This window comes from Coregonus clupeaformis, chromosome 10, assembly GCF_020615455.1.
Source record: "Coregonus clupeaformis isolate EN_2021a chromosome 10, ASM2061545v1, whole genome shotgun sequence".
Classification (NCBI taxonomy): domain Eukaryota; kingdom Metazoa; phylum Chordata; class Actinopteri; order Salmoniformes; family Salmonidae; genus Coregonus; species Coregonus clupeaformis.
In genome coordinates, this window is record NC_059201.1 from 64,546,217 (window position 1) to 64,567,205 (window position 20,989).

Genomic DNA, 20,989 nt, shown 5'->3' on the forward strand with positions numbered 1-20,989 from the left:
TTCGCTCAGTTCCAGACATTATTATGAGCCGTCCTCCCCTCAGCAGCCTCCTGTGGTCTGAACATGGTTGTGTTGTGGTTGTCCTCTCCTGTAGTTCTTTGACCGTATCAAGCTGTTCTGCATGCCAGCCAAGCACCAGCCGGACCTGATCTACCTGCGCTACGTTCCCCTGTGGAAGGTCCATGTGTTCACCCTGGTGCAGCTCACCTGCCTGGTACTGCTGTGGGTCATCAAGGCGTCCGCAGCCGCCGTCGTCTTCCCCATGATGGTAAGAATACGAATATGCTGTTAGTAGGGGGCTTTCTTAGCTAAAAACAGAAGTAGAAACTGAAGACAGAGAGAATATGTCAAGCAAAAAGACGGCGCAGAACTAGATTGTCAGGATGACGCCATTTTAACTAAGAATTAAAAGTACAACTCACTGATTTATTTTGGTCTCTCTAGGTGTTGGCCCTGGTGTTTATACGGAAGCTGCTGGACTTCTGTTTCACCAACAGGGAGCTGAGCTGGCTGGACGACCTGATGCCTGAGAGCAAGAAGAAGAAGGAGGACGACAAGAAGAAGAAAGCCAAGGAGGTGTGTCCAACTGTTCTTATGGACTAATGCAGAGAGCCGCCGCCGACGGTCCCACTGACACTTTCCCTCTGTTTCCATGGTTACAGGAGGCCCAGCGCATGCTGGATGTGGAAGAGGGCATAGCACACCCCTACGACGGGCCGGGCGTCCTCAAGACCCTCAAAGTCAGGTTAGTGGTTGGGGACAATTTTTGATGCAGTATATCAATGTCCTTTATACTTGGAGAAAGTCACAGCCCATTAACCATAGCCCATCAGTACTGTTACTCACTGGTTCTGTAATGCAATGTTGGAGGACTATGGAGTAGTATATTCATGTAACAGTTACAAGGGAAAAGTAACCCCTTTTGAAGCCCTGACCCGTCTCTTCCAAAGCAGGTGTGACAGCCGTGAGTTCGACATGCCACACGACGCAGAGGAGAGAGCAGGGGTTGGTCTCTCAGTCAGTCTCACCATGCACCCCTCATACAGCCACTCTCCCACCTTATGGTTAACTGCCCATAACCTCCTCGGACCGGTTTCATTCCACACCACTGTTTCCTCCCCTCTGAAGAGCCTATGGGAGTGGACAGCCTTCTGGAATGAAATACAGCCCTCGTGTTTGATTTGTGTTGTTTAACATGTCCTTCATTATCACAGAGTGGATGCATGACCCCCCTGACCCTCAATCCCATAACAACCACAAAGACAACCACCAGAAAAACAACCAATCACAGACTGTCCTTGCAGTCAAGCAACTATTATACTAAGTTGCTAATTTCCCTTAGTATTGCAGTTTATAATGGTTATGATAGATCGTTTTTTTAAGGGTCCTCTGTAATACTGTGTTGACTGCAGCCAAGCAAAGATCATTCATGAGTTTATGTTTCAGAAATGAGACCCACACTGGGGGTGTGTGTGTAGTGTGTCCTTGAAAATGTGTGTTTGTGTACGCCAGCTGAGGGTGTTGTGATGTGTGTGTTTCCCCTGCAGTTTGGACCCCTCTATGGTAAACATTTCTGATGAAATGGCCAAAACCGCCAATTGGAAATCTGTCTCCATGAACTCTGACAGTGCCAAAGCTCTGAAACATAGTGCCAGGTAGCTATAACTCCTACTCAGTATGGTTCAGGTGTTCATTCTTCCTCGCTGGCTGCTGGGGCCAAACCCAGAAACATGCTCCCATCTCGCTCAGAAAATCACACCATCTGATAATCATTTTTGACAAAATATTTAAACCAAAAAAGAAATACTTTTTCATTTAAATATTTTTGAAAATGCATTCTCAAACTATTTTAAATTTTACATTAATTTCATGCATGTCGATATGTCTCAATCACATGCTTTTAAGTGTGGAGGAATATTGATGAAACCTTGTATAAGGCTATTATTGCTTACTCTCAAGATTGGCGAGGGCCAGAGAAGGGAGCAAGTGTTCCCTTTTGGAATCCAGCCTCATGCTTCTATGCCTCCACCCTATTTTCCTATACAGTCCAGAAGTTGAACCCATACCTTTTCAATGACTGGAGAGCGTGAAGGCTAATTACAGTGAGGGAAAAAAGTATTTGATCCCCTGCTGATTTTGTACGTTTGCCCACTGACAAGGAAATGATCAGTCTATCATTTTAATGGTAGGTTTATTTGAACAGTGAGAGACAGAATAACAACAACAAAAATCCAGAAAACCGCATGTAAAAAATGTTATAAATTGATTTGCATTTTAATGAGGGAAATAATATTAAATAATAAAATGGTATTTGACCCCCTCTCAAGAAGCACATTAAGGTCCTGGAGTGGCCTAGCTAGTCTCCAAACCTTAATCCCATAGAAAATCTGTGGAGGGAGCTGAAGGTTCGAGTTGCCAAACGTCAGCCTCGAAACCTTAATGACTTGGAGAAGATCTGCAAAGAGGAGTGGGACAAAATCTCTCCTGAGATGTGTGCAAACCTGGTGGGCAACTACAAGAAACATCTGACCTCTGTGATTGCCAACAAGTGTTTTGCCACCAAGTACTAAGTCATGTTTTGCAGAGGGGTCAAATACTTATTTCCCTCATTAACATGCAAATTAATTTATAACATTTTTGACATGTTTTTCTGGATTTTTTTGTTATTCTGTCTCTCACTGTTCAAATAAACCTACCATTAAAATGATAGACTGATCATGTCTTTGTCAGTGGGCAAACGTACAAAACAAATACTTTTTTCCCTCACTGTATAACCACTCCCACCCACAATAGACATGCTATGAAGCACCAACTCGCAAATCAATAGTACTGTATGTATGGCAAATGTCTTAGAACTGCCAATATTTTCAAAGAAACCAAAGATAAGAGCATTTGGGTTCACCTGCGGTACGTTCAGTCTTACGATGTTGCATTTAAACAGTTTGCAACATTGCACGTTGTGTGGCAAAGGGGTTCATACTTAGTGTATTGGGTTGTCATTTGTTGAATGGGTTTGGAGGATTTAACTTACTGAAATTCAAGTTTAATTCATTAATTGTGAACAGATATCTTTAGATATAATTGGCATTTTTCAATGAATTAACTGAATTTCAGTGGTGGTGATGATGATGATGATGATGGAGTTGTTCTGTTCCCAGCCAGGCGAAGGTGTCCTGTGTGAAGATAAACTTGGAGAACGACCAGGGGGAGATGTATGGGGATGCTGAGACCTCCTTATGAACGAGGGACAGGAGGAGCAGGGAGAGTGCCACGTCTGCCCCTAGCCCACCAGATGGCGTTGTCCTCCCACACAGCAGGGGGCAGTGTCCTTAATGGCCCTGCCCGCTGCCCTAACAGCTGCTACCATACCAACGCCAAGGGGGCAGACAGACACAAGCAGTTCCACTTAGCCATGTTTCTTTAGTTCTTATTGTGAAATTAGTCAGAGGGAAATTTGTCTTTTAATTTGATCATCGTTTTAAGGTGAAAAAACATTGACTTTATATTCAGGTGTGCCTTTTTAAGGAACCACTGGGTCTTATTGGAATGACTTTCATCAGGCTTTTTACCAACATGTCCATAGTCTGTCTCTGTGATATGTTGTACAGTCTGTGCTCGTAACACTTCCTTCGAGTGCAATGCATTACGAATGCATATAGTGGCCTCTATCGCCCTTAGTGCATTATATTATAAGAGTTGCTGTAAGCATTTAAAACCTGTCAACTGTCCCCAGGTGGTTCATAGGAAGCGGTAGGCCTAACTGCAGTCCAGTAGGCCTAACTGCAGTCCAGTAGGCCTAACTGCAGTCCAGTAGGCCTAACTGCAGTCCATGCACTCAGGGTGGCTTGAGCACAACGACGGCACTCTTATCTGGCTCACTCTGAACAATAGACAGTTTGTTTTTAAATTACATTATGTTTGAGAAAGCAGGTGATGCTCAACAAAAGGTCCAAATACATTTAGAGCACATATTATATTTAATTTGTGTGTGTGTGTGTGTGTGTGTGTGTGGGCGCGCGCATGGGTGTGTACAGTAAAGTGTAAGAAACTGAAGAGCAGCTTAAGATGGCTTTTCACAATATCAGAGTCATGAAACCGTGATGTGTACGATGTGCTGTTGATTCAGATTATCAGTCATAGTAGGTTCAAAGGCTAAAATCTTCTGTCAAAATGAACATGACAGACCATAGCATAGCCCACAGTTTGCAGAATATTTCTTGAATTAATTGCCAAACATCTCTTACTAACCTTAAACAATCCCAAATTGGAAACTAACTATAATAAGATGAAGTTTCAAAAACAAAATGTTTTCACGTTTCTCGAAAGAGCGGTCTTGTTCTTTTGGAGTAATGGCGAGGGTGTTGCCTGCAGTGTCCATGTCCATACATACATAATGGTGGACTTGAAAGGAAGAAAATATGTATAGAGTAAGTTTATAAAACTGATGCCTTCTCCAGGGCAGGTTTAAAGCTGTTCAATAATGTTAGTGTACATGGCTGTGGTAGCCTGGGTTTAATCTAGTGTAGTGCACCTGCACCAAGGAAGTCTTACCGGAGCTGTAGCTACACTTGGTTATGATGACGAGGGGAAACCCACTTTTATCCAGTTAAACGGTTTACATCCAATGGAATATTTTCTGTTATGGGGTATATATTTTAGATTGTTTTATATTGTTGTTTTTTTAGCATTTTTATCTATATCATTACAATATGTAATGCATTTAATTTATTTTGAATTGGTCAATGTTGCAGAGTTTGGAAGGGGGCAGGAGGAGACAGCAGGGTCGTTGTTTGTTGCTGGCCGGTAATTCATGTTCTTTATTTCCTGTATTTATATCTGTGCACTTTAGAAACGCCTGCCGGGGGGTGGGGGCTATATGTACCTTTTTATATAAATGTATCTATTTAGATCAGTCTCAGGAACCAATGGGCTCAATGAGGCCCTTGTCTCTCTCTCTGTGTCTCTGTCTCTCTCTGTTACTCTCTCTTTCTGTCTCGCCCTCTCTCTCTCCCACTCACTGTCTCTTTCTTGCTCTCTCTCACTCACTGTCTCTCCCTCGCTCTCTCTCACTCACTGTCTCTTTCTCGCTCTCTCTCACTCACTGTCTCTCTCTTTCGCTCTCTCTTTCTCACTCACTGACTCCCTCATTGTCAATCTACTAGTGTTGCTAGAAGATGTTGCTGTGTTTCTCTCTGCCCCTCCCTTTCTTTCAGCTGTAAACCCTTGTCTCCTATTTGACACTGGACAACACTGTGATTGGTGGGTTTCTATACGCTCTTCTTCTATTGGCTGTTGTTCTGTTGTAGACAGATTTTTGTAAAAAAAAAAAAAAAAAAGTATAATCTTCAGTAATTTTTGTCCCGTGGATTTAGTGCTAATGAACAGCGATGCTTTTAGTTGATAATCCAATATGGATAGTGTTACTGGAGTCCTACTGGGAAAGGTGTCAATCTGCTGTTCATGGCTCTGGGATTTGAGTTTAATTCATGAGTTTGAATGATGTGAAATTACATTGAATTAGTTTTACTTAAATCTATAGTGTTATACAAATATCCACGCAATGCCCCTCACTTGAATAGGTGTTACACACCAGGTTATGAAACATTGGGTGTAAGTCGTACGGGGTGCAAGAATTTGTTTTGACTTCAATAAAGAGAGGAGACTCCTCAATTTCAATAATTGTGATGTGACTGACAGTTTCCATCTAAACACCTTGATGACACAAAAAAGTAATTTCAAGAAAAGGTGCATCAGTTCTCGTCATAGTATCCTATGATACAGTTTAGAAATGAACAGCTTTAACAGCTGTTCTTTTGCCCTCTGGGTAATAATGGGCCCCATACGTATGAATGTTTTGAAATTGACGTACGTACTTGTTCTTTCTGACTTTGCGCTGGCTTGGTGCGCATGATCTCTTGATAGTTGAGTACTTAAGCAGGCTGGGACTAGGAAACAGCCTACTGGGGAGCTTGTTAAGAGCTGTCCAAGGTGCCTTTTCTCAGCATCTTCCCTACGCTGTACAACAATAGAACACAGAATAAACTGTGCTATAGTACTGTTATGTGAAACTCAGAAACCAGTGACGACCACTGAGGACAGGCGATCTTTCAGCACCATGTGACTAGACATTTAATTCCCCTATCAAGTGGATCTGATTGGCCTCATTTTGACATTTGGTTTGATATCAGTGAAGTTTTTAATGATTTGTTCTTAAACTGTACAACAAATAGTATCTGTACTATTCTGATGAGGTTGGGAGGGGGAAACCGGGGGATAACTCAAATTAACATTTTTTTATGGAAATGAAGTTGTTAAAGGAAAGCAATAAAGGTTACTACATTGTAGCAGTATTTGTTGGCCTCAATCATTGACAAGTTGTTGTTGCTGCATTGCTTGGTGATAAACAGAAGTGTGATCTACACTAAAATTCCAACAAAACACAGCGCACATTGCAGACTGAAAGTAACCATTTTGATTTAAAGGGGCAATCTGCCATTGCCTCATCCATTTTTTGACTTTTTAAAATGAATATATCCATTGAGTCTTGAAGAATAACTTATAAATGCCTCATGCGCTTAGTTCAACGGTCATACCCCATCAGAAACCAAAAGCTTGTTTTAGTCCTTTGTTTGTAAACAATATAAATGTAACTGTTATAGCCTCAAAACATGGTTAAAACTATAATTTTGATATCATGGATGGTCAGTCCTTGTATCCATAGCTCTGTCCATGAATTTGAGTGGTTACATTTCTCCAGCCCCAATCCTCATTGAACAATAACAAACTGCAGATTGCCACTTTAAAATGCTGCAGCAGTCTGATTCCCTCTATTCTAGTGACTACATCTGGTTCCCCTTATTAATACCAAATAGGCTTCTCTGCACAGATTCAGATTTAAGTGTTCAGATGACAGTTTGGTTTGTGGTTCTTCTATGGAAATTGTGTGCACAATGATTTGAATGCTCATTTACTATTCAAAGTGACTGTTTGTGGTAAACTTTTTGGTGTTGATGGTAAAAACCCCTTAAAATAAAGCCCAATCACCACCATGTTATACTATAATATACTTCAACCTGGTAGACTAGGGGCACAAAAACGACAGTTGTGCCATGCATTATGAAGACAATGTTGCACAAGCATTTAAAACAGGTGGGGTCAACTCTGTTTCATTTTGTAATGTTAAACTGTTTCAAACTGAATTTCAACATCAAAGTGCCGACCATGTAGTAATGGCAACAAGCTATGAAATGGAATTGAATGTGTCATAGTGCAGGTGCTATGACCATTTTACTTAACAAAACCTTCCCTTTCTGTCACCTTTCACCCACACACACATCCCAGTCTTCCAGGCCTCTGTCTGCTTCCAATGCAAAGAGTTGTCAAATGTCAAGAGTTTGACTGTTAAATGTGTCTTAATGTGTTTCCAAGGAGGAAAAAGCAAGACAGTTTGACTAGAGTGAGTAAACTGCGGGAAGGTGAAGAGTGTTTCTGCCCGAAGGTAAGAGGATACTGACTGTCTTTTATGCTTCTACAAATATAGCATACCAATGTTAACTCTTTTTTTTTTTGAGAACTCAGTTATATTAAATAACTAGTGGATAATCCGTAATCATACTTAAATAAAAAACAATTAAGAAATATAATACATGAAAAGTAATGAACAAGAGCTCAGAATTAAGTTTTATTTGTATCACCTGTCTTTTTCAAAATGCTGAATTTACAGTACTGTTTCTGAATCAATGCATTTCTGAAGAGATACCTAAATCGATATAAACCAGCAATCAGCAGTTGAAACAACAAGGCCAGATCCCCGCCCCTGTTTCAGTAAAAAGCTGAGGGATGGGGCTGGAGAAATGTAACCACTCTCAAATTCATAGACAGAGCTATGGATGCACCATGCATGATATCAATATTATAGTTTTAACCACGTTTTATAGCATATAGTGTTTGTTTACATTTACTTTGTTTACAAACTTTGGAGTAAAACAATCTTATATTTTGGGTTCTGAATGGGGTATGACAGTTGAACAAAGCTCAAGGCATTTATAAGTTACAGTTGAAGTCGGAAGTTTACATACACTTAGGTTGGAGTCATTCAAACTCGTTTTTCAACCACTCCACAAGTTTCTTGTTAACAAACTATAGTTTTGGCAAGTCGATTAGGACAAGGTATAATCTTCGTAAATGATATCATCGGTAGGACTGGTGGAGTTATGTCGCACATGCAGCTAACAAAAACATATGGAAATGTCTGCTCTACCCAAAATTACAACCAAATAATTGCAGCCTTACCGCAAAAGTGGAAGAGGAAAGTTGAAGGGGGAGAAAGTAAGGAACTTGTCTGTCGGCCTTGCATTAAAGAACATAATTGGTTAAGGAAAACTGTGATAAATAAAAAAGTATATCAGTTTCACTTAAGGACCAAAGGATTGACAGCCGTCCCATATAGATTGCAAAATAGTTGGGAAGAGATCTTTGACGTACCGATCCCATGGCATAGTGTTTATGAACTGACACGCAAAACGACACCGGATTCAAAAATTAGAATCTTTCAATTTAAATTATTATATAAAATTCTTGCTACCAATAGAATGTTATTTATATGGGGGATACAATCTTCCCAGCTCTGCAGATTTTGCTGTGAAGAGATAGAATCATTAGATCATTTGTTTTGGTTCTGTCCATTTGTAGCTTGTTTTTGGACACAGGTCCAGGAATGGCTAAAGGATTGCAATATTTACCTGGAACTAACCTTGCAGATAGCATTACTGGGTGATCTGAAAAGTCATAGTCAATCAATCAATAATATAATAATACTTTTAGCAAAAATGTTTATTTTTAATTCACAATCTGTAGAAGCAATGATAATAGAAAGGTTCAGAACTTTTGTAAAACATCACAGTACGGTTGAAATATATATGGCAAATAGAAATCCTATATGGATGGTGTTAAGAGATAGATGGGAGGTATTGAATAGAGTTGAAGGATGGGACTAATAACAAATAACAACAAATAATAACAAAGATAGCTAATAATGTAAGCATACTGTGTCCATAATAAGTATATAGGTTGTATGTTGGGAGCTTTTGGGAAAGAGCACAGTTAGAAAGATATGGCATTTAGAAGCAAACCGGATGGACATCATGAAAATGATCGGAGAGGTTGAGAGTAGAAGAAGTTCAGGAGCAAAAAATAAAAAATATATATATATATAGATATAGATATAGATATAGATATAGATATAGAATTATTGTAAAATTAACTCTGTCCATAAGGTGTAGATAGTAAGTATAGACCGGAAGTAGAGGCCTGGGCGTTGTTGTTCACTAATTTACTCCAAGTAGGGAAAGGATGGTGGGGTTGAAAAGTAATAAAGGGGAATATATATATAAAAAATAAAATAAAACATGGGGGATTGGAAGTGATGCAGACAATTACATTGATAGAAGATGCAATCTATCTGCAATATTAAGCTGATCCATCCCCCCGAAAAAAAGAAAGAAAAAAAAGTCGATTAGGACATCTATTTGTGCATGACACAAGTAATTTTTCCAACAATTGTTTACAGACAGATTATTTCACTTATAATTCACTGTATCACAATTCCAGTGGGTCAGAAGTTTACATACACTAAGTTGACTGTGCCTTTAAACAGCTTGGAAATGTCCAGAAAATGATGTCATGGCTTTAGAAGCTTCTGATAGGCTAATTGACATCATTTGAGTCAATTGGAGGTGTAACTGTGGATGTATTTCAAGGCCTACCTTCAAACTCAGTGCCTCTTTGCTTGACATCATGGGAAAATCAAAAGAAATCAGCCAAGACCCCAGAAAGAAAAATGTAGACCTCCACAAGAAGCTTCTAAAGCCATGACATCATTTTCTGGAATTTTCCAAGCTGTTTAAAGGCACAGTCAATTTAGTGTATGTAAACTTCTGACCCACTGGAATTGTGATCCAGTGAATTATAAGTCAAATAATCTGTAAACAATTGTTGGAAAAATTACTTGTCATGTACAAAGTAGATGTCCTAACTGACTTGCCCAAACTATAGTTTGTTAACAAGAAATGTGTGGAGTGGTTGAAACACTTAGGTTGGAGTCATAAAACTAGTTTATGTAAACTTCCGACTTCAACTGTATCATTCATTTATAAGTCCAAAAATGTATGGAGCTACTGCAGATTGCCTCTTAAGTATGAAAATAATTAATTAATTAATGCACTTTAAAATATTCTTAATAGTGAGGCGTAAGGCTGGAATTCACTTGTCATTGAACAATTTGGGCTCAATCATTTTCACTAAGAGTATGTATGATATTGCCTATTTATGTTGAAACTAGCCGTATCCATCAACTGGCTACACACCTTTCTCAAATGACAGGACCTGTCAGAGATGCAAATTACTTCCTGTCCTCGCAGACCTGCCATGGCAACAACAGGAGTTGGCCTGCAGGCCTCCTGTTTCCAATGTTGTCTTTGCCAAAGCATATGGTCAAATTTGGGCTGAGGGAATTTGGTTGATATGTAAACAACCCACAGTGTGCCTAACCAAAGGTGCTACCTAAACGTACAGTACCTAAACAACCACAACCAACGGCCACATAAATATTAGATGACAGGATTGCTTTGCTATGTTTGTGTCCATTCACAGCCCAGTTACCTGCCAAGCTCCACGACACATCTCATCTGGCTTTAGCGGCCCTGGCCCTCATCACAACCATGGGAGTGGTGTCAGTGATTCTCCTGGTCCTGGCAGCCTTTGACTCAAGTGAGCCAATCCCATACAGTATCGACTCTGACTTGTTTTATGTCCTTTTACAAAGTTACTCTGTCATTAGAGGTGCTGTAAAGGTAGAGGGGAAGAGAAACTGGGTGCATCTCAATAAATACATATAATCTCCTTTGAAACATGGCGGAAGTGAATTCATCCACCATATACAGTAGCTATCCTGTCCTTTCAGATGACTGCATCCACCATATAGCTTTCACCTATCCTGTCCTTTCAGATTACTGCTTTCACCTATCCTGTCCTTTCAGATTACTGCTTTCACCTATCCTGTCCTTTCAGATTACTGCATCCACCGTATAGCTTTCACCTATCCTGTCCTTTCAGATTACTGCATCCACCGTATAGCTTTCACCTATCCTGTCCTTTCAGATTACTGCATCCACCGTATAGCTTTCACCTATCCTGTCCTTTCAGATCAGTGCAGATGAAGGAAAGGAGAATAGGAGAGGAAGCAATTTTAGACTATTGAGATGAGCCTGTTGTGTTGAATGAAGGGAAAACAGACAGGCCGATCAGGCCTGTAGTACGCCCCATCTGTCATCAACAGCACATAGTCACCTAAAATACAATTTCCTTTATTAGTTCAACAATATGGAACACAGACTCATAAGTCTTTTGACACATTTTAGGATTTTTGTTGATTAAATAATCTTATCCTGGAGCAGAATTGTTTTGATTGTATATGAAAATTGATGTTTCAGCTTTTTCTACCCCTCTTTAGCGTCCACAGCACTCTCTTTTCCTCATAGCTTTGGTAAAGAGTTCATCACTGCATTCCCGGAGAACATCGCCTTTTACCATCCCACTCAGCCTGACAACAGAGTTGTAATCACAGCCCTACATAGTGGCACCACGGTAACAGTTACCATGAAGGAACAGGGTTACACAGATACTAGGAACCTGAATGCAGGAGAGGAAGTTATGATTCAGACAGATATTAACAGGACGGAACTCAAGAGGTAAAAATTCTCCAACCAGACCCTGCATGTGACCAGCAACAACGACATCAGTGTCCTTGCCATCAGCCAAAGAGGCGAAAGCATCCAGACCATGGTAGTCCCACCGGTGGAGAGCTTGGGTACAGAGTACCATGTCCCCCTTATACCTGAGATGAAGCCCACTCAGCCTCAAATAGACCCACGTAACCGCTTGTTTAGTCTCATCATCATTAACCATAAAAAAACTAACGAGGTCACCATCTCAGGGCAAGCAGGTGAGGACGAGACGGTCTCACTCCAGCCGTTCCAACTGGTTCAACTCTGGCACAATAGATCACTGCCAGAGCCACACGTGTCTGCCGACCACCCCGTGGCGGTTCTGTACAGCCACCCATGTGCTACTGTGACTAACTGCACCTGCAGTTTTTTGTTCAACCCTCTGTACCCCGTCACAGCTTGGGGGTCAGAATACCTCGTCCACCCCTCTTTTGAGAACGGAGCTTTGAATGAAACTACTTTTTTGCTGACAACCAACCAAAGTGTGAGTTTACTCAGCGGACCCCCCACAGAGCTCCTCCAGCTGCAGTCTTCCCACGAGCTGCCCTTCAATCCCTTCCTCCCTGATGGCTCCTCCCTGGTCAAGACCTCCAGTCCTGTCTCCCTCGCCCTCCTCAGGCCAGGCCTGCTACTCAGCCTCATCCCAACGCATAGCTTCTCCTCCTGCTACCTCCTCCACTCCCTCAACGCCGTGAAGAACCAGGCCCTGCTAGTAGCCCCTACAGCCCAGACAGAGGGGGTGCATCAGGGGAACACCGCCCTGGACGTCACATGGACTCCCATGATGGGGACGGAGTACTCCTGGGCACTCGTTGACTTTGGAACAGAATACAGGAAGCATGTCATCTGGCATAGTTCCTCCAAAATGGCAGCTTACTACCTGGGAGAGACAAACGGCATGTTTTTTGGGAATCCAGCTGCCAGCCTCAGCACAGCTCCAGGTATGGTGTTGTAGAGGTTTCATTGAGTTGTATTGCTGTGAATTATATATCATTCATGTCTGTGTGTCTGTTGTATGCAAGTATTTTTCGAGTAATATATTGATCTCTCTCTCGTGTGTGTGTGTGTCTGTGTATGTGTGTACAGATTCTAAGGGCTGTCTGCTGAGGCCAGAGGTTGTGTCACTTGGGGATGAGCAGGGTGGCTGGCCAGAGTCTCTGAAGTACTGCCAAGACCAGGGCTACAGTCTGGTCAGCCTGAACACAGAAGACTTCCTACTTCACGTGACCAATAAACTGAGGGAGTCTGGGACCCAGGCTCAGGGACAGACACAGACACAGAGTCAGGGTCAGGTGTGGATAGGCCTCCGTAGGAGCTCACTGACAGGGCAGTGGTACTGGCTGAGCAAGGCTGCCGTGTCCTTCACTCACTGGGCCAAGGGCGAGCCAGGGACCCCCATGCAGGGCCAGTGTACCATGATGACGCTGGACCCCCAGGGAAACTATACCTGGAGCGACCAGAGTTGCTGTGAAGCTCTCCCAGGCGTCTGCTACAGAGAGCCACTACACTTCCCCCTTGAGTAGAGCTCTATACTTGACCACTTCTGAGCTTCAAGGTATTGATTGAAGCTCAATGTTAAATTAAAATCTCCCTACCATTACCGTGGGGAAAAAAAGTATTTAGTCAGCCACCAATTGTGCAAGTTCTCCCACTTAAAAAGATGAGAGAGGCCTGTAATTTTCATCATAGGTACACGTCAACTATGACAGACAAATTGAGAAAAGAAAATCCAGAAAATCACATTGTAGGATTTTCAATGAATTTATTTGCAAATTATGGTGGAAAATAAGTATTTGGTCACCTACAAACAAGCAAGATTTCTGGCTCTCACAGACCTGTAACTTCTTCTTTAAGAGGCTCATCTGTCCTCCACTCGTTACCTCTATTAATGGCACCTGTTTGAACTTGTTATCAGTATAAAAGACACCTGTCCACAACCTCAAGCAGTCACACTCCAAACTCCACTATGGCCAAGACCAAAGAGCTGTCAAAGGACACCAGAAACAAAATTGTAGACCTGCACCAGGCTGGGAAGACTGAATCTGCAATAGGTAAGCAGCTTGGTTTGAAGAAATCAACTGTGGGAGCAATTATTAGGAAATGGAAGACATACAAGACCACTGATAATCTCCCTCGATCTGGGGCTCCACGCAAGATCTCACCCCGTGGGGTCAAAATGATCACAAGAACGGTGAGCAAAAATCCCAGAACCACACGGGGGGACCTAGTGAATGACCTGCAGAGAGCTGGGACCAAAGTAACAAAGCCTACCATCAGTAACCCACTACGCCGCCAGGGACTCAAATCCTGCAGTGCCAGACGTGTCCCCCTGCTTAAGCCAGTACATGTCCAGGCCCGTCTGAAGTTTGCTAGAGTGCATTTGGATGATCCAGAAGAGGATTGGGAGAATGTCATATGGTCAGATGAAACCAAAATATAACTTTTTTGGTAAAAACTCAACTCGTCGTGTTTGGAGGACAAAGAATGCTGAGTTGCATCCAAAGAACACCATACCTACTGTGAAGCATGGGAATGAAAACATCATACTTTGGGGCTGTTTTTCTGCAAAGGGACCAGGACGACTGATCCGTGTAAAGGAAAGAATGAATGGGGCCATGTATCGTGAGATTTTGAGTGAAAACCTCCTTCCATCAGCAAGGGCATTGAAGATGAAACGTGGCTGGGTCTTTCAGCATGACAATGATCCCAAACACACCGCCCGGGCAACGAAGGAGTGGCTTCGTAAGAAGCATTTCAAGGTCCTGGAGTCTCCAGATCTCAACCCCATAGAAAATCTTTGGAGGGAGTTGAAAGTCCGTGTTGCCCAGCGATAGCCCCAAAACATCACTGCTCTAGAGGAGATCTGCATGGAGGAATGGGCCAAAATACCAGCAACAGTGTGTGAAAACCTTGTGAAGACTTACAGAAAACGTTTGACCTGTGTCATTGCCAACAAAGGGTATATAACAAAGTATTGAGAAACTTTTGTTATTGACCAAATACTTATTTTCCACCATAATTTGCTAATAAATTCATTAAAAATCCTGCAATGTGATTTTCTGGATTTTTTTTCCTCATTTTGTCTGTCATAGTTGACGTGTACCTATGATGAAAATTACAGGCCTCTCTCATCTTTTTAAGTGGGAGAACTTGCACAATTGGTGGCTGACTAAATACTATTTTTCCCCACTGTATATCTATGCCAATATGACCCCAATGCCGATGAAAATTCGCAAATCAACTTGATTGGAGTTACACAACACTCCCCGCCTCTCGTCATGAGCCGTCCGGCCGTTACAGAGAACCACATACCAGACTTTTAAAAGGGTTGTTAACATTAGGGGGTGAAAAATAATTGCCCAGACCTATCTCAATATCTAGGCACCAGCACAACTCAATGTTGACAATACCCCCCCACCATGTTTAATTCAACCTCACTCTCGTCCTGTTCCATTTCCTCCTCAAGCTCTTCCAAAGGTTCTCCTTTTTTTCTAGTCCATCATCTTCTCCTTCAGCAGATCTTCCAGAAGGCCTGTGTAATCCCCCACTCCATGTTTATTCATAATATGCTCCACTTTCTTCCTTATTTCCTTTTCCGCCATCTTCCCCACCGTGGCCTTCGCCCAACACCCGACCGGCGCCTTCCCGTGTGCTTATTTTCAATGATTAGGTGCTCTTATAGGGCCATATAAAATCCACGATATGGAGAATGCGAACGGAATCACGCAATCCAGACAACAAAACGGAATTCAACAATATAAATAAATGTATTGAACTTCGTAGAGAATCAACTAAATGTATTGACATGAACAGAATGCATCAGTGATTCGTATTTCCTGTAACTTCCTGAAGAGGCAACGAGAATTCCCCGTCTTTCTGTGCTGTGCGCTCAGCTACCACTTTGGATAGCCTTTAGGATGATATGTTAGGATGATGCTGAAAAAGCTTCTGGTAGATGGAAAGGCTTTCACAAAAACCTTCAAAATTAAAACCCTTTCCTGCAGTCAAATGACCAAATCGCCCTCTAGTGGCCTCATGGGTGGAATGTTATTAATATTTTTTCATAATTTAATCAACATTATAGAAATAAAGGTGTTTCTATGTCAAACGGTTTTGTAATTTTTCAGTCTTCTGTGATGTGTATAAAGTGTAATATTGGGATGCAAACTCAAAATGTAATACATTTCAACTCTATATCTGACATGGAACAGGTGTCTGTGTAGTACTGCTCGTGTCTTGGAGAGCCAGTGGAGACTGGAGAGACCAACTCTCAAGGAATACATCGTTGCCCTCATCCGTCAGATGCCTACGGTATAGCCCAGGGACACAATGTTTAATGGCAGGGTGGTGGATTGTGTTCCCTGAAATGCGTACACCAGCTGATTGACGGAGCCCCAGGCCTTCTCTATACACTTGTTTATCTTCTGGTCCCACTGGAACAGCCAGCTCCTCCGCTTGGCGATATCAGAGAAGAGCACCGTTGTCCTGTGAAACATTCGGATGACCACCTCTAAATCCGCGCATCTGCCGCACCAGTGCCGTCCTCTTGGTGTATCCCAAGTCATTTCCACCGAGGTGGATGACTAGGATGTCAGTGGGAGAAGTAGCACCTCTGCTGGCGCAGAACACTGAGCAGTTTGTGCCACTGTATGCCTTACTCTCTGAGCCATCCAATGTGACAGTCAATAATGTATGTAAATAGGCTACATGTTGATTATTTGTGTATTTTCCAGGAGCTTGCTCGATTGTCTTGTTAGAAGAGATCAGGGAATGTTTTCAAGTTTACTCTATATTGGCTTAAATGGGTTTCTGGTTTTTTACTTCCCTCTGGGAAATCAGCTTTTGATATTAAATAAATACTAATAACTACATTATTTCTGTTTCCATTTGTCATTATTGTGCATTTTTACTTGACTTGTATTGCTGTATTATGTTGTATTAATAATGTTGCGTAATCACCTTCCAGTGTAAAAACAAATAACTACATTTTAAGTGAGAAGTAGGCATTGGTCTGAAGCCAAAAAATAAAGGATATTCAAGAGCACCACAATGCCTATTCCACCCATGCTCTACTAAGGTTTTCCAGCACACAGCTTTGACCTACTACAGTAGCTATGTTGGTATATTGTACTTCAAACAATGTGTATGCAGGTTGCTTAGGATTCAAACCTTCTCAAACAGCCGAAATCATACTCTTCAGTGGAATAATGGACTTTACAGTGTCCTGCTATTAAAATAATATATACCATTAGTCTGTATGTATTTGTAGATATAGGTCTATTGTAAATGTGTATTATACCTTGGCATTGTTGAATACTCGTTTCTCATTTGCTTGAAGGGTATTCTAGAGTGCATTATTTCACTAACACACGGTATATCAGCACGGTAGAATTAAATGGCTATAGGTAATTCTTACATGTTCTATGTTTGAGCGATTTTTGGTATAAAAGGGATAATCAACTTGGGGCTCTATGCATTCTCTGTAAAATAATGCAACTCCATGGAAGGTTAGTTCCACTTCGCTAGTGCGTCGTTCATTATTTTCCATAGAACGCATAGCCCCTTGTTGATTATCCCGTACATATTGTAGCGTCACTATCTTTATTGCTAAAATAATACAAATACATGCAACTTTAAGCTACATATTCATTTGACAGAGGTAATGAACTGCCCATTGATCAGCACAGCAATTGATAAAACACAACCATGTTTGCAACACAGGCTTTTCTGAGCTTATGTCAATATAACACAGGTAAGCTAATGGTTACAGAAATCAGGAATGCAGACAGGCTCTATAGACATCTATATATGAGTGACTGTGTCCAACACACCACCACCTGGTGTTATGTTAGGCACCTACTGACCCAAAAAATATTTTATTAAACATATTTTTTCTCAATGACATATTGCTAAATAAAAAGGGTTAAGGAAATAAAGGCAGGCACCACTTAAAGTACTGGAATGGGAATGGTGGGGTGTGTGATTAATCCAATACTTTAACTTGTATGCAGTACAAATCACATTATTGTGGGAGTACCTTCTCTAAGAGTATGAATTAGGCTATTTGAGAAGGTTTGAATCCTAAGCAACCTGCATGCACAATGTTTGAAGTACAACAGACCAACATAGCTACTGTAGTAGGTCAAAACTGTGTGCTGGAAAACCTTGGTAGAGCATGGGTGAAATAGGCATTGTGGTCCTCATGAATTTCCTTTCTTTTTCGGCTTTAGACCAACGCCTACTTTTCACTTAAAACTATATTTTTTTGTTTATCATAAGATATACAGTGCATTCGGAAAGTATTCAGACCACTTTACTTTTTCCACATTTTGATATGTTACAGCCTTATTCTAAAATTTATTAAATGTTTTTTCCCCCTCATCAATCTGCACACAATACCCCATCATGACAAAGCAAAAACTGGTTTTTAGAAATTTTTGCAAGATTATTAAAAATAAAAAACGTAAATATCATATTTACATTTGTATTCAGACCCTTTACTCAGTACTTTGTTGAAGCACCTTTGGCAGCGATTAAAGCCTCGAGTCTTGGGTATGACGCTACAAGCTTGGCACACCTGTATTTGGGGAGTTTCTCCCATTCTTCTCTGCAGATCCTCTCAAGCTCTGTCAGGTTGGATGGGGAGCATTTCTGCACAGCTATTTTCAGGTCTTTCCAGACATGTTTGATCGGGTTCAAGTCCAGGCTCTGGCTGGGCCACTCAAGGACATTCAGAGACTTGTCCCAAAGCCACTCCTGCGTTGTCTTGGCTCTGTGCTTAGGTTCGTTGTCCTGTTGGAAGGTGAAACTTCACCCCAGACTGAGGTCCTGAGCGCTCTGGACCAGGTTTTCATCAAGGATCTCTCTGTACTTTGATCCGTTCATCTTTGCCTCAATCCTGACTAGTCTCCCAGTCCCTGCCGCTGAAAAACATCCACACAGCATGATGCTGCCACCACCATGCTTCACTGTAGGGATGGTGCCAGGTTTCCTCCAGACGTGACGCTTAGCATTCAGGCCAAAGAGTTCAATCTTGGTTTCATCAGACCAGATAATCTTGTTTCTCATGGTCTGGGAGTCTTTAGGTGCCTTTTGGCAAACTCCAAGTGGGCTGTCATGTGCCTTTTACTGAGGAGTGGCTTCCGTCTGGCCACTCTACCATAAAGGCCTGATTGGTGGAGTGCTGTAGAGATTGTTGTCCTTGTGGAAGGTTCTCCCATCTCCACAGAGGAACTCTAGAGCTCTGTCAGAGTGACCATTGGGTTCTTTGTCACCTCCCTGACCAAGGCCCTTCTCCACCGATTGCTCAGTTTGGCCGGGCGGCCAGCTCTAGGAAGAGTCTTGGTGGTTCCAAACTTCTTCCATTTAAGAATGATGGAGGCCACTGTGTTCTTGGGGACCTTCAATGCTGCAGAATATTTCTGGTACCCTTCCCCAGATCTGTGCCTCGACACAATCCTGTCTCGGAGCTCTACATACAATTCCTTCGACCTCAGGGCTTGGTTTTTGCTCTGACATGCACTGTCAACTGTGGGACCTTGTATAGACAGGTGTGTGCCTTTCCAAATCATGTCCAATCAATTGAATTTACCACTGGTGGACTCCAATCAAGTTGTAGAAACATCTCAAGGATGATCAATGGAAACAGGATCAACCTGAGGTCAATTTCGAGTCTAATTGCAAAGGGTCTGAATACTTATGTAAATAAGGTATTTCTGTTTTTTATTTGTAATAAATTTGCAAACATTTCTAAAAACCTGTTTTCGCTTTGTCATAATGGGGTATTGTGTGTAGATTGAGGGTTTTTATTTATTTAATCAATTTTAGAATAGGGCTGTAACGTAACAAAATGTGGAAAAAGTCAAGGAGTCTGAATACTTTCCGAATGCACTGTATATAAACTCTAGACAACTATACATTGTCTCAATCCAAAATTATTTAAACTGATAAGTCATTTTCTGGTGTTTATATTTTCCATTAATTTGGAGTTTAAGCATGTACTGTATCTGGATAAACTAATTCTGATGTCTCCGATCTAGGTCTTCTTCGGGCAAATAAATGGGATTTGTTTTGACTTGTTATTCATATTACATGTCCGACCCTTATTGGATCAGAAATTTTAAATATTTTTCATCTACTGTAGTTTTATGTTAAGTCTTTGATAAGGTACAACCTACTGTACTAATTGTAATACTGTGGAGTCAGGGCCAGAGTACTAAACGGGCAAGCAAGAAAAGGAGCATCAGTTGCCAGTGTTTTAAACACCTTGATGACACAAAAAAGTAATTTTAAGAAAAGGTGCATCAGTTCTCGTCATAGTATCCTATGATACAGTTTAGAAATGAACAGCTTTAACAGCTGTTCTTTTGCCCTCCGGGTAATTATGGGCCCCATAATGAATATTTTGAAATTGATGTACGTACTTGTTCTTTCTGACTTTGCGCTGGCTTGGTGTGCATGATCTCTTGATAGTTGAGTACTTAAGCAGGCTGGGACTAGGAAACAGCCTACTGGGGAGCTTGTTAAGAGCTGTCCAAGGTGCCTTTTCTCAGCATCTTCCCTACGCTGTACAACAATAGAACACAGAATAAACTGTGCTATAGTACTGTTATGTGAAACTCAGAAACCAGTGACGACCACTGAGGACAGGCGATCTTTCAGCACCATGTGACTAGACATTTAATTCCCCTATCAAGTGGATATGATTGGCCTCATGTTGCCATTTTGTTTTCAGTTTTTAATGCTTTGTTCTTAAACTGTACAATGAATGGTATCTGTAATATTCTTATTTTTATTTTATTTATTTTTTTGTCATTTAGCAGACGCTCTTATCCAGAGCGACTTACAGGAGCAATTAGGGTTAAGTGCCTTGCTCAAGGGCACATCGACAGATTTTTCACCTAGTCGGCTCGGGGATAAGAACCAGCGACCTTTTGGTTACTGGCACAACGCTCTTAACCACTAAGCTACCTGCCGGGGCAACATTAAAAAAATGTTTTATAATGGAAATGAAATTGTTAACGGAAAGCAATAAAGGTTACTACATTGTAGCAGTATTTGTTGGCCTCAATCATTGACAAGTTGTTGTCGCTGCATTGCTTGGTGATAAACGGAAGTGTTATTGTATCACTGATCTGCTAGTACACTAAAATGCATACAAAACATACAGCTCATTGCAGACTGAAAGTCACTATTTTGATTTAAAG

At 41.4% G+C, this 20,989-nt stretch overlaps 1 protein-coding gene across 1 annotated transcript in view; it reads left to right on the forward strand.

The window, feature by feature from the left end:
- Nucleotides 1–5,016, forward strand: part of LOC121543266 (sodium-driven chloride bicarbonate exchanger-like) — a 54,605-nt gene extending 49,589 nt beyond the window's left edge. The window contains exons 23-27 of the mRNA XM_045223191.1: nucleotides 95–268; nucleotides 445–576; nucleotides 663–745; nucleotides 1,548–1,655; nucleotides 3,159–5,016. Of these exons, the coding sequence (XP_045079126.1) occupies nucleotides 95–268; nucleotides 445–576; nucleotides 663–745; nucleotides 1,548–1,655; nucleotides 3,159–3,240 (579 nt within the window). The 3' untranslated portion in view covers nucleotides 3,241–5,016. The remainder of the gene's footprint in view (nucleotides 1–94; nucleotides 269–444; nucleotides 577–662; nucleotides 746–1,547; nucleotides 1,656–3,158) is intronic.
- Nucleotides 5,017–20,989: the final 15,973 nt, after the last annotated feature.